Source organism: Asterias amurensis, chromosome 14, assembly GCF_032118995.1.
Source record: "Asterias amurensis chromosome 14, ASM3211899v1".
NCBI classification, from domain to species: Eukaryota; Metazoa; Echinodermata; class Asteroidea; order Forcipulatida; family Asteriidae; genus Asterias; species Asterias amurensis.
Window position 1 is genome coordinate 4,877,487 of NC_092661.1, and position 13,649 is coordinate 4,891,135.

At 36.5% G+C, this 13,649-nt stretch overlaps 1 protein-coding gene across 1 annotated transcript in view; it reads right to left on the bottom strand.

Moving 5' to 3' along the window:
- Positions 1–1,434: 1,434 nt before the first annotated feature.
- The window catches only part of LOC139947497 (protein eva-1 homolog C-like), an 83,891-nt gene continuing 71,676 nt past the window's right edge, over positions 1,435–13,649 (bottom strand). The window contains exons 7-9 of the mRNA XM_071945423.1: positions 7,757–7,903; positions 7,003–7,131; positions 1,435–4,994 (exon numbers count right to left, since the gene is read on the bottom strand). Of these exons, the coding sequence (XP_071801524.1) occupies positions 4,729–4,994; positions 7,003–7,131; positions 7,757–7,903 (542 nt within the window). The 3' untranslated portion in view covers positions 1,435–4,728. The remainder of the gene's footprint in view (positions 4,995–7,002; positions 7,132–7,756; positions 7,904–13,649) is intronic.

Here is a 13,649-nt window from a genome sequence, read left to right on the forward strand (position 1 = left end):
GGGAATTATGCCAGTCACAGATTGTAAATGTGACATGGCACATAGGGTGGTAATATTATTCTGCTTAGCATACTTTTCTTGTGTTTATAGCTACTTTTTGTGTATAAGTAGCAACCATGCATGCAACATTTCAGCTGATCAGCACCCCATTTCATGGCTCTATTTACGGGAATTATGCCAGTCACAGATTGTAAAAGTGACATGGCACATAGGGTGGTAATCTTATTCTGCTTAGCATACTTTTGTGCTTATAGCTACTTTTTGCACTTAAGTAGCACCCAAGCATGCAACATTTCAGCTGATCAGGGCCCCATTTCATGGCTCTATTTACGGGGAATTTGGCTTCTGCGCGTGCTTACTCCACGTTACTAGGCAATCTGCGCTTAAACAGCAGGTGCAGACATTTGGGCCTTGCACGACAGCGGAGAATGGCGATTGTAAGCATACAATTTAGTGGTAAGCAGAGCCATCGGAAATTCTGCCATGGTGATTTTCTAATTTTTTGGGTTTGTCGGCTGTGCCATTAAATATTGAAGTCACCGTGGTCTAGCGATAGACTGCACGATTTGCAATCACAAGGTTGTCGGTTTGAATCCTACCAAGCTAACCACTGATTTAAAAATGACTGGTATAAGTATTGTCGTGTAGTGAAAAGTGTTAAATTAAGCCTCTTTCAAAGTCAACAATGAGTTGCTATGGTGTAACTTTTCAAATGTTTAACCAATATTTTTTTGGCAAAAAAAAAATACATTTCCTGAGAATCAAGATACAGCACGTGCAACGTGTTGAGACAAAATAAATTGACTTTGCTCCCAATTTCATTACTTATAGTAATGAATTTTAAAGGCATCAGTACAACAAAGATAATATTATCAACCTCAACCTTACGGACTATTTAGAATTAATGATTTTAACATTGGATTATTTTCTGTAAACAAATCTGAAGTATATTCCTTTTGGTTTTACCCATACACACTGATGTGTGTTAGTTCTGCAATTGTAGAGCGGTGTATGGCCGAGAAGAGTGTCATGGCCGAGCGATTAAAGGAACACGTTGCCTTGGATCGGACGAGTTGGTCAAAACAAAAGCGTTTGTAACCGTTTTCTATAAAATGCATATGGTTGGAAAGATGTTTTAAAAGTAGAATACAATGATCCACACAAGTTTGCCTCGAAATTGCGTGGTTTTCCTTCTACTGTGCGAACTAACATGGTCGGCCATTTATGGGAGTCAAAATTTTGACCCCCATAAATGGCCGACGTGTTAGTCGACAAGGTACAAGGAAAACCACGCAATTTCGAGGCATGTTTGTGTGGATCATTGTATTCTACTTTTACAACATCTTTCTACCCATATGCATTTTATAAAAAACGGTTACAAACGCTTTTCAAAGACCAACTCGACCGATCCAAGGCAACGTGTTCCTTTAAGAGCATCGAATTCAAGTTCTGGTGCTGATTCACCGGAGTGTGGGTTAGAATCCCGGTCGTGTGTCCTTGAGCAAGATACTTTACTATAATTGCTTCTCTTCACCCAGGGGTATAAATGGGTACCTGCGAGGGTAGAGGTTGTTATTGTGTATGAAAAAGCCACATAAGCGCCTTACAGGCAGCTCAGGGCTGTATACTCCCAAGGGAGCTGCGAAACATTACAGGGATGTTATTGGCCCCATGACCAGGGCACTAATGTAAAGAGCATTGATACGGTTATTGTGAAATGCGCTACATAAGAATTATTATATTATATATTATTATTATAAGGTGTCATACCAACTAGACCACCGAGATTGCCTGTTAGCTAGAGGCAGCTTAAATCCTATGTTGAATGTTTTAGCAGCAGGTCTGCAACGATTTAATAGATGTTATAGGGGATAACGAATATTCATTTTGTAAACAACTTTTTTTGTGGAAAAGGTGAAAGAGCAACTTCTTTTGTGATTTTTCTCCAGGAAACTTGTGGATTTTTTTTTGTTTCGAATATTTGACGAGTCTCACAAATTATTTTACGCTTACTTTGATGACGAAGCATGCTTGTGGCATATGTTAACTTATGACATAGCTTATTTTATTGTACAGCGCCCTCGCAGCAAACTTCTATCCTTTGTAACTTTGCAGGGTTGGTCATTATTTTCTGTATGAAGACAATGCTCGGTTTCTGCTATTGTTATTTTTCGGATCAAATCTTTCGTGAACTAAGTTGTTGACTCGCTGTGACCCAATTGTTTAATTTGAGGACCTGTCGCATAATATTAAAACCAAAGACTTAATATAGCGCCCTCTTGCAGTTAAACACAAAGATTGCTTTAAAAATGATTTAATTGGTAAAATCCAATGCAAAATGGCCATCTGCTCTTGGTGGATGACTAAATGCATTATGCATTTACAATTGATACAATGTCCGTGAAATATTTCAGTGAATTAATGTTTAAAAAAAAAGAGCATAAAATACAAAAATAGCTGTTGCAAACTGCTTACTGACCAAACGACGTAGTATTAGTAAAAAATAGCAATAGCCTCACACTTTGACCAAGCAAGTCATGAAGCCCTTGAGAAAATTTACTTTCAAAGGTTACACGCGTATTACTTTTTGAATTGATGTCATTTAGTAAAATAAAAAAAAAGAATTTACAGAAAATACATAGGATGCATCCTATAATTTTGTTTTAAATCTCTTGTAATATACATGAGTAAACACATGTACACTGTAAAGTCCTTTATCAGTAAATTTACCTTTTAAATTTGAGACTTTACCACATTAAACAAATGGACTTGGAACTTTACCTGAAGACCTCGACTTAGAATTTGACTCTATGAACTTGGAACTTTACATGAAGAACTTGACTTGGAACATGCACCAAGGGATCAAGAGAACTTTACATGCAGAACTAAACTAACGACTTGATCCAATGGACTTTGAACTTTAATTCAAGAATTTGACTAAGCATTTGACCCTAAAATTGTGGAACTTGACTTAGGACTTGACCCTATGAACTTGGAACTTTAACTGAAGAGCTTGTCTTACATGAAGGACTTGACCCACCACGCACACTACACATACCTACAGTTCTTTGGTCTTATTGGGATTGAAGCTAATTGAGCATGAAAGGAAGTTAATTTACAAACTTTTTAAAAACACTTTGGCAAATAATTGACAAACATTGAAGGAATGTTTGATGGTAAGGGTGACCCTGTTGGTTTAAAGGGGGACTATGATTCTAAGGAACCTAAAAATATGAAGTATCACTTTACAATGCTACAGGGCTTTTACATACATGTATTGCATTTTGTCAATATGAAATTTACAGCTTTTAAAATTTACAAATAGACGATATTTATTTTGTTTAGAATCAGCCTTTGCCATTGTATACTAAATCAGACAGCTCAGATCAGCGAAGTTGAACAGCTTCAAAGTTACTAAAAGGTTTGCCGATTTCTTCTCTCCTTACTTGCTATACTTTTATTGTTGGCTCATCTTATTCCAGCTACACGAACATGTGTCTGACCTGATCTCTCGTTGGCTAGGTGCCCATCGCATATGACACCTGATGGGTCAGGTGACTGCAGCCTGAAACGCGATTGGTCAGTTTGTATCATTACATCTGATTGGTCAGGGGGCTGTAGCCTGAAAAAAAAATACTGTCAGGTGACAGAAACTGGATATAATCTGATTGGTCAGGAGACTTGACCTGCATGAACTTTGATTAGTTGACTAAACCCTGACATCTGATTGGTCGGGTGACTGAAGCCTTGATTCTCATTGGTCAGGTGACTGTAGCAACACATGTATCCTTTGCATATCTCACTTGGCGCAGTCATAATCAGATTCCGAGATTGCTCAGCTACCTCTATCCTTGTGGATGATGGGTCATATATATGACCGACTTTTCTTTTAAGTTCTCGTTCCCAAATGAAGTTCTGATGTTCCTCTTTCCTGACACTTGAGTGGTGAATCACCCCTATCAAGCGAGGGCGCATCTGGCAAACTAAAGATCTCTGTGAAACAATTCTTCACATTTCACCTCTTATTTATTGCTCCATGATTCTACCTATCACGTCACTATCAAAGTAGACTGGTGGTATTCGTGTCTTTCACTGGTTTTACAGACCCTTTGACTTCATTAGATAAATGTGCGGTGAGGTACAATGCAAGCTTCCATATCTGTGATTCCATTGGTCCGAGGTGATGTTTGTTAGCTGCACTTTCAACTGCAGGCAGCGTGCATAATGCTGGTACATGTACACGTACATGTATATATTTTGTTCATAGTATAAGTAAATGCATTTAGTCTTGCTTTATATGTATACACTGTACATAGGATCTGACTGTGAATCTCCATGTGCAGTGGCACAAGCTTTCCATAGCTCTGTTTCGAATGGTTTGAGGTGATGTTTGCCAGCTGCACTTTCGGACAGCTGCATGCAGCCTGCTGAATGTTGGTATATTTATTGAATGTTGTTTTATATGTGTACGCTCTAAATAGAATTTGACTGCGAATCTCCATGTGAAATTAATGCCAGGTCAAAGGTTACACGACACGGTAGACACTCAAGGCTGGTATCTGGTGTAACTCATGAGCTTCGGAGTGTGTCGACAGATGTTTATCAGGCTACTATCAGAGCAGTGTTCCTCTTTTTGCAAAGAGCGCCCTCGCTTCATCAAACACTTGTGCCATCATCCAGACCCAATGCATATTCATGAGCTGATTGATGATGGCTTTCTCGGCCTAGTCATGGGAAGTAACTGTTTAGATTCCTCGTTGCCGGTAGCGTGTTAACCTCCCTCGTCGGCGTCGTTATCGGGGAAGGAGAATCCCACCTCCGGTTTGTGTGGAAACCATTTTCAGGGCGCGGCGTTAAAGTTGATGGTGGTGGAGGGGGCGGAGTGTTCCATATTTCATTAATGTCTTCTCGGTTTTCTTGCCGCACGGATTCCAGGATGGAACCGTTGCGGGATAATGTTCTATTCACTGCGTCGGTATCCGACTTTGGAACATCTGTAGAAATAAGTTTAACAAAAAAGATGCAAAAGTTATTCATTTATTCATTGATGATTTGTTTATTTGATGTTTTATGCATTTAGGCATAAAATTTATTTATGTTTTTATTTATATACATGTATGTATTATTTTCTTTCATAAATGTATTTATTGTTTAGGCCTAATATTATAGCAAAATCTTAGAGTGGAACACGTTTTTCAACAGCGCCCAGCAATAAGAAGCAATTACCAATATCAAAAAAGAAAAAAAGAAGAGTATAAAACATTATCAAAATATAATAATAAACTTAATAGTAAAGTGAGGTAGGCCTAAGTGTGTTACAGTCAATAATGAAACAAAAACAAAACAAATGGCATTGAATATAAATGACGTTCACAACATACATGTAAGAAAACTACAATATTTGAGAGCTCCATTTTGTAGGGGAAGTTCACAAACATGCTAAAAAGTTTTATTGTGCAAGATTATTAGTATTTTTCCTCACAAGATCAGAGTCATATTTATGATAAAATGAATAGAGTAGATAATGTCTTAGCTTTCGATCCAAAACAGACCTTCTGTAGAGGCATAAACAGGTACAAACAAATATCCATTTTATAGAAAAAGGGGGAGCAAAGGATTAAGTATTGCATCTAAAAAAATAAAATAATAAAAAGTGGGAAAATTATAGCCAATCAAAATTTCTATTTTAGAAACAATTGGTGGCTTTACAAACCAATAGGAGTTAAGTGGTGAGGACAAAGTATATGTGCAAAATGAAAGGGTGGATAACTGGACCTTATGAACAATTATAACAAAACTGTTTTTATCTGCACACGCTAGCATGTTCATTGGAAATTCCCATATACATGAGAAAGCATACACATGTACATGTACATGCACACACCTGAAAAAAAAAAAATTCTGACCTTTGCAACCAAAGCTTCTTAGTCTTTTAAAACATAACAAAATACAATTAACGAAGCAATTAAAATGGTATTGCACATACAATATTTCAAAATAACACAAATGTCAACCATTCAAAACAAGGACAATGACAAAATAGTTCAAGATGCAAAATTCAATTCAATACAATTTAACCTTCATTTCCATATGGCAAAATGTACAACCAAGTAATTAAATAGAGAAGGTAAAAAATGAACATTATGTAGAACTACAAAAATATGATATGAGACACAATGAAGCTGAAGGCAATTATGGAGTAAGACAAAGTAATAAAATTATTTTTAATAGAATTTAGGGCAAACAAAAGGGGAAAATAAAATCAAGCAGAAAACATAAATATTTCAGCTAACGATAAAACAGAAAGCCCCAGTGGGATTCGAACTGGAGTCCTTGAGGCGGAAGGTGAGGATTACTACACCAACGGCATTCTTGTATGTCACCAAAATGACTAAATCTTTTACAACTTCCATAAAAAATTTCATGCAGTGAGCCATTTGCGATTCAGATTTGAATAATGTCTGGTACAATGACTCCCTAAGTCACATCGTACCGCTTACATTTGAATTCCTCAGACTATATAGAGACAGTTGCTATGTCAAATGGGTCGGGGGAAAGCCTTTGTAGAGCAACCTCCAGATGAGCAAACCCTGCCGTCAATTTCACAAAGCTCTTCCTAACTTAAGACTAATCTTAGGACTTAGGACGAGTCCCAACCCTGCACTGTAGCATGCAGACCTTAAGATTGATCCTAAGTTAGGATGAGTTACTTGTTCTAACTCGAGATCAGACGAGTCCTAACTCTTTGTGAAACCGACGGCTGGTACCATTGTGCCATACACATCCATATAGAATGGGTATGGGTGTTCACCGTCTCTTACGCAACTCTGAAAAGCTTGCCCCAAATCATGTGACACAGCAACTGATTCGAAGTCAAAGGAAATCAAATTTAAGTGGTAGCTTGTGACTAAGCATGTCGTTGTACTCGACAATATTCAAATCTAACTCACAAATGGCTCTTTCTTTTTTTAGGGGTTATTAGATTAGGGTGAAGTGACTTACTTGATTCCTTAAGTTTTTTCTTGAGATCATAATTCTGACATTTAAGTCTGATGACACACCATAGTAAAGTTACCAACACTCCCATACAGCATCCAATGGACATGTACAAAATAAATACCTCAGTGTTCACTGCAAGACAAACACAACCATTATAAAAACATAAATGTTAAGGAATGATTTGTTAAGGTATTTTTTTTTAATGCAAGTTCACCCAAAACAAAGCTAAAGGCAAATAAATAAAAAAAGACAAAAGACTTTAAAAACCATTTGGTAATAACTCAAAATATATATATTGGCAACCACTAAGGGAGAGCTATTGATTGAAATGTGCAATAATATTTTCAATAAACAACTTGACTTTAAACGCCTTTTTTGCAGTTTTATTCTCTCGCACCACTTGGTGTCTCTACTTAAACAAGTTTTGAACTAAAGTTGGTATCAACTTGGGGTTTTAACAGTTGTTAAAAGCCCTCTTTAAAAAAATATGAAATGACCTGGGCCCAATTTCATAGAGCTGCTTAGCACAAAAATTTGCTTAGCATGAAATTTCTTCATTGATAAAAACAGGATTACCAACAAAAATTCCATTAGTTGCATATTTCTTGTTACTGGTACTCAGCTGTTGTTTGCTTATTCTGAAAATCACGTGGAAATTTGGTTGGTAATCCTGTTTTTATCAAGGAAGAAATTTCATGCTAAGCAAATTTGTGTGCTTTGGCATGATCTCATCACATTTGTACAATTAGATACGTACTTTGGATGTATCCAATAGCTGCTAGTATACCAGTGAAGAATCCCATTGATTCTTCTTGCTCAGCTTGCACTGTGGGTTCATAGCTGGTATTATAAGGCGTCCTGGTTGCGTAGACGCTAGACCCTGTTGTACTAAAAATATCACCTCCTGCAAAGACACACCACAAGAAAAAGAAAAAGTTACTTAATAGCTAGTATTATAAGGCGTCCTGGTTGTGTAGACGCTAGACCCTGTTGTACTAAAAATATCACCTCCTGCAAAGACACACCAAAGAAAAAGAAAAGGTAACTTAATAATAATTATAACAGGTATTTAGAAACACTCCCCATAGAAAACTATATCACAGCGCTTACAAAAACTGAAAATGAACAATAACAAAAACTTATCGAAAAGCTACATACACAATGTTTGAAAAGCATGAGAAAAAGAGAAAAACAGGGAAGAGATGTGTTTTCAGAAGTTTTTTGAATTGGTCTGTGGATTTTGCAGCTTTAATGAAAGAAGGGATGTTGTTCCATTCTGTGGATGCAGTTACAGTGAATAAGCGATCGCCAGATTTGCTAAGGGTCCTAGGAATGGTAAGCAAAAATGGGTCTCGAGAAGAGCGAAGGTAAGGGCGGGATGAGTTATGAAAAGTAAAGCAATCCTTGATATATGATGGCGTCTGGTCATGGAAGGCTTTAAAAACAAACAAAAGTCTAATGATGATGAGAGTAGAAAACTTCCCTTGAAATATTTTGTCTGAAATGTCATATTTCATGAGAAATAAGTAAAACTAATTTCCCATTAGGAGTTTATCGCTCAGAGAGCATTTTATTCATTTTTTTTTTAATTCGATGCAATGCAAAATGTGTTAAAGTGTTTTTCACTATTTTCTCTTCACCCAGATGGTCGATCGATCTCAAACTTTGACAGGTTTGTCAGTTTATATATATTGTGGATTACATAAAGTGCTTACACTGCCAGCAACTGTTTTGTTAGCAAAAACATTCAATTCTGTAATGTTCCTTTAAATATTTTTGTTTTGCCCTTTTTTTTCATGACTTAACGACATTGAGAGACTTTGCTTTCTAAGATATTATTTCAAAATAACATTGGCAATTAACAGACTTGATTTGTTTGTATAATTCGTTTCATATTTGAGGATGATTCAAAAGAGGGCGCTATATTTGTCAATATTTTTCAGATGTAAAGGCATAGTACATAAACCCAGTTACATCCCTTCGCTAAAAGAAGGGTGGTACTAAGCGGCTAAGAGAAGTGCACCAAAAAAAAAAAACCCTGTCTGTAAGCGGAATCTTTTAAAATATTTTCATTCGCTTTTTTTTTTTTCATCATCCCTTCCTCCACTCCCCTTTCTCAGGGGAGGGGGAGGGGGAGGGGGAAATTGTTTTCACGGGGTCCTTCACATTCCTAGCTCTAGTTTTGTCAACATCACCCAGGACTATGCCTGTAGGTCACATGTTATAGCTCGGATATTTGTAGACTCAAAACTAAAATCGATATGTACAAGCATTTCGATGGCAAAGTTGATTAATTCAATCTCGACTTTCAAGTGGATGACCGCCATGAGCACTGGTGTGGGAGTTTCAGAGACTATCATCTCTTCTATCAAACCCCCATGGGGGTTAAACGTGGCAATGAAGTGGTACACGAACTCAATGATTGAAAGACTCTCACTAAAGGGTTTGGCTACTTTTTGTGTACGCCGCATAACACAAACGTCCACAAATTTACATTAAACTTACACGGTTTAAAGATAATGATAGCAGAAAGCTTCCCTTAAAATATTAACTTGCTGAGTTGCTGTTGTTTTTTGAGTAACTAGTACAACATTTTCACAAATATATTTTTCATCTCGGTAAGACGAAAATAATATATTTGGTTTGCTGTAACACCATGTGTATGACTACTGCCAGGTAGATTTTGTTCTTTAGTGAACTGTCTTGCTATTTATTCTACTACCGCAGATACAAAAATTATTTAAGCATGTACAACGAAAACTCTCCTGAAAACATTGCTCTGTGTTTTTCAATTATTTCCTCAAAAACCTGAATACTAATGAAGCTAAAACTTATACAGGTAAATTTTATAAAAAAAATTATTTTTAAAAATAAGCAGGGATGGCAAAACTTGATCTAAAAAAGGTATCTAAACCCTTGGAGATTTGGGTACTTTTTGTAACACAAAACACATTGTCAACAAACTTACATTAAACTTACACCATCTGAAGGTGATGATAGAAGAATGCTTACCTTAAAGTACGTGCTGAGGTGTCGATTTTCGAGAAATGAGTAAAACAATATAATAAAAAAAATGTTTGTCTCAGTTGTAGCATGTACATGTAAAACGTATATTACGTTTTGACATGCTTAAATAATTTGTGTGACTTGTTTTACTAATTTCTCAAAAACTAAAGAACCTCAGCAGATGATATTGTAAGTTAAAGGCAGTGGACACTTTTGGTAATTACTCAAAATAATTATTAGCATAAAACCTTTCTTGGTAACGAGTAATGGGGAGAGGTTTATGGTAAAAAACATTGTGAGAAACGGCTCCCTCTGAAGTGACATAGTTTTCGAGAAAGAAGTTATTTTCCACGAATTTGATTTCGAGACCTCAGATTTAGAACTTGAGGTCTCGAAATCAACCATCTAAACGCACACAACTTCGTTTGACAAGGGTGTTTTTTCTTTCATTATTATCTCGCAAGTTCGATGACCGATTGAGCTGAAATTTTCACAGGTTTGTTATTTAATGCTTATGTTGAGATACACCAACTGTGAAGGCTAGTCTTTGACAATTACCAAAAGTGTCCACTGCCTTTAAATGTGAATCTGTGGACATTTTGTCTTGTGTTCTACAAAATGTACCCATACCCTTTAAGAGTTTAAGAGGGTTCATGGCGTGAAATCTACGTGCTAGGTTTCATACTCCCTTGTCTATAGCATCAAGTACATTTGCGTCTTACAATTGTCACTGATATGCCATGCTCTGGCTTTTTTGGAGTTATCTGCAGTCGGCAGCAACACTAAGGGGGCCATTAAGAGTAATCAGTGTTTAGCATTTCAATCTGTTTTCAAATTTGGTTTTATTTATTTATTTATTTCCAGGCAAACGGAACATACAAAGAAAAGGCAATAAAAAATAAGACTACACAGAGAACAAGCCTGCGGATAACCAAAAAGCGAAAATAATCACTATCTAAGGGCGATCCAGACAATAAAAATAACAAAGGCACAAAAGGGCACAAGGACAAAAACGTCATAAAAATTGGACATCAAAAACCATAACAAATAGAAATATATATAAAAACTATAGAAAATACATTAAATTTTGTATATAAAAAATATAGATCAACCAGAAAACCACGCATCCTCGCTCCTTTCAAAAAAGGTAGGAAGCCAATCAAATTCCCTTCAAATCTCCTAAGACCCCAATACTTTTTTCCTACAAAGCCAAGAAAAATACAGTTATTTGAATACTTCACAAAACTATTGAAAACAGGAACCTAAAAGGAACCATAAAAAAAATAAGTACAGGAAGGCGATTGGAGCTAAACTAGAAAGGAAGATGCACCCACCCCAAATTTCAATCTTTAAAGGCACCTTTGGTAATTGTCAAAGACCAGTATTTATACTTGGTGATCCCAACATATGCATAAAATAACAAATCTGTGAATATTTGGGCTCAATTGGTCATTGAATTTGTTGGAGAATAATGAAAGAAAAAACACCCTTGTTGCACAAGAGTGTGCTTTGAGATGCCTATTTTATTATTTGAGTGAGAAATTAAAGGAACACGTTGCCTTGGATCGGACGAGTTGGTCTATAACTGAGCGTTTGTAACCGGTTTTTTTATAAAATGCATATGGTTGGAAAGATGTTTTAACAGTAGAATACAGTTATCCACACAAGTTTGCCTCGAAATTGCGTGGTTTTCCTTTTACTGCGCAAACTAACACGGTCGGCCATTTATGGGAGTCAAAAATTTGACTCCCATAAATGGCCGACCGTGTTAGTCGACGAGGTAAAAGGAAAACCGTGCAATTTCGAGGCATGTTTGTGTGGATCATTGTATTCTACTTTTAAAACATCTTTCTACCCATATGCATTTTACAAAAAACGGTTACAAACGCTTTTCAAAGACCAACTCGTCCGATCCAAGGCAACGTGTTCCTTTAACCTCTTTCTCAAAAACTTTGATACTTCAGAGGGAGCCATTTCTCGCAATGTTTTATACTATCAACAGCTCTCCATTGCTCATTATGCAATGTTTTTATGCTAAAAAATTGTTTTGAGTAATAACCAATAGAGTCCAGTGCATTTGAATAAGGGAGCTTTATTGTCAAATTCAGTTTGGAATTTATACACCAATTTTTCAATAAAAATACATAGCATCCCCAAGAAAGTCGGGAAACAATTAGGCCAACAAGTTTTCATATTTATAGACTTTTCTTCAGATCTTTTTGAAAAAGAGTGGATCACAAACCTGAATTTGACCTTGGAGCCCTTTTTTTCTAACTACTATTTTATTTTCAAACTGAATTTTGCGTTGCATATTCCAGATGCTAATCATGAAATGATTGTAAAATAAATTTGGTATTTGACCTTCGAAAAATCTGCAAGTGATAACTTAGTGCTCTTAGTTCCTCTTTGCGAAAACAACAAATTTTGGCTGAAAACAATCAACAATTCATAAGAGACCATTATGCATACAGCAATATGTAACCATGGCAGACCTATAACATAGGTGCCTGGTTTTCAAACCCCAGCCGTGACACTATTGTCCTTATGAGCAAGACACTGAACCATTGCTTCGTCCTTCGGATGGGACGTAAAGCCGTTGGTCCCATGTGTTGTGTAAAGCATGTAAAATAACCCAGTGCACTTATCGAAAAGAGAAGGGGTTCGCCCCGGTATTCCTGGTTGTGGCTGCTTAATGCGTCATAGCACCTTATAAATAATTGGTGCTACATAATTGGGTCCATCACTGCAATAACCTATCTTTCTGAAAGTTTGTATATACTCAGCGCCTTGAGTACCTTGTTTGGTAGATACGTGCGCTATATAAGACTACGATAATATTATATTATTATTAATTTCATAAAGCTGCTTTTAAAGCTAATATATTAGCTAAGCACAACAAAATTATGGTTACCAGAATAAGGTTAGCCAGAATACATCGTACAATCTGTAACTGGTATACTGCATAGTGTTGCTTAGCAGCAAACTACTAAGCACTGTTTTTGGCTTAAGCAGATGAAATTGGGCCCAGGTTGCAAGAGTCTGCCTTCACTAACATAGGCCCCTAAATGTTTTGTCACAATCTTTTTGTTTCACCGGCAAAAGGAAATCTTAAACGAACTAAAGCTAGACGGACTTGACAAACAACCTATCCAATAACACTTGTAGATAGTGCATGTTTTTCCACTCGGCAGGTAGCAATGCACAATATAAGTGTCAATGTGAGATTATCATTCAGTATCATTCCTGACAACCAATTTGCTCTTTCGTCGGTTCAACACCCTTGCCTCCTCAAAGAAACAAATGAATCTTAGAAAGGCCCACAAATGTCTGCAAAATAAACCCCCGGAAGATAGATGGAAATAACAGGATCTGGCATTTTTATTTTGAAGTGAACAAAACACTAAAAGAATACAGGAAACAAACAGATTACATCATCTATTTAAACCCTGTTGAATTTCGACAGGCTCTTCGTTTACTAGTGCTCTTCGTTAATTAAAGGGAAGGTACACGTTTGGTAGTTGTCAAAGACCAGTCTTCTCACTTGGTGTATCCCATCATAACAATAAATTAACAAGCCAGTGAAAATTTGAGCTCAATTGGTCATCAAAGTTGCGAGGAAATGATGAAACAAAAAACACCCTTGT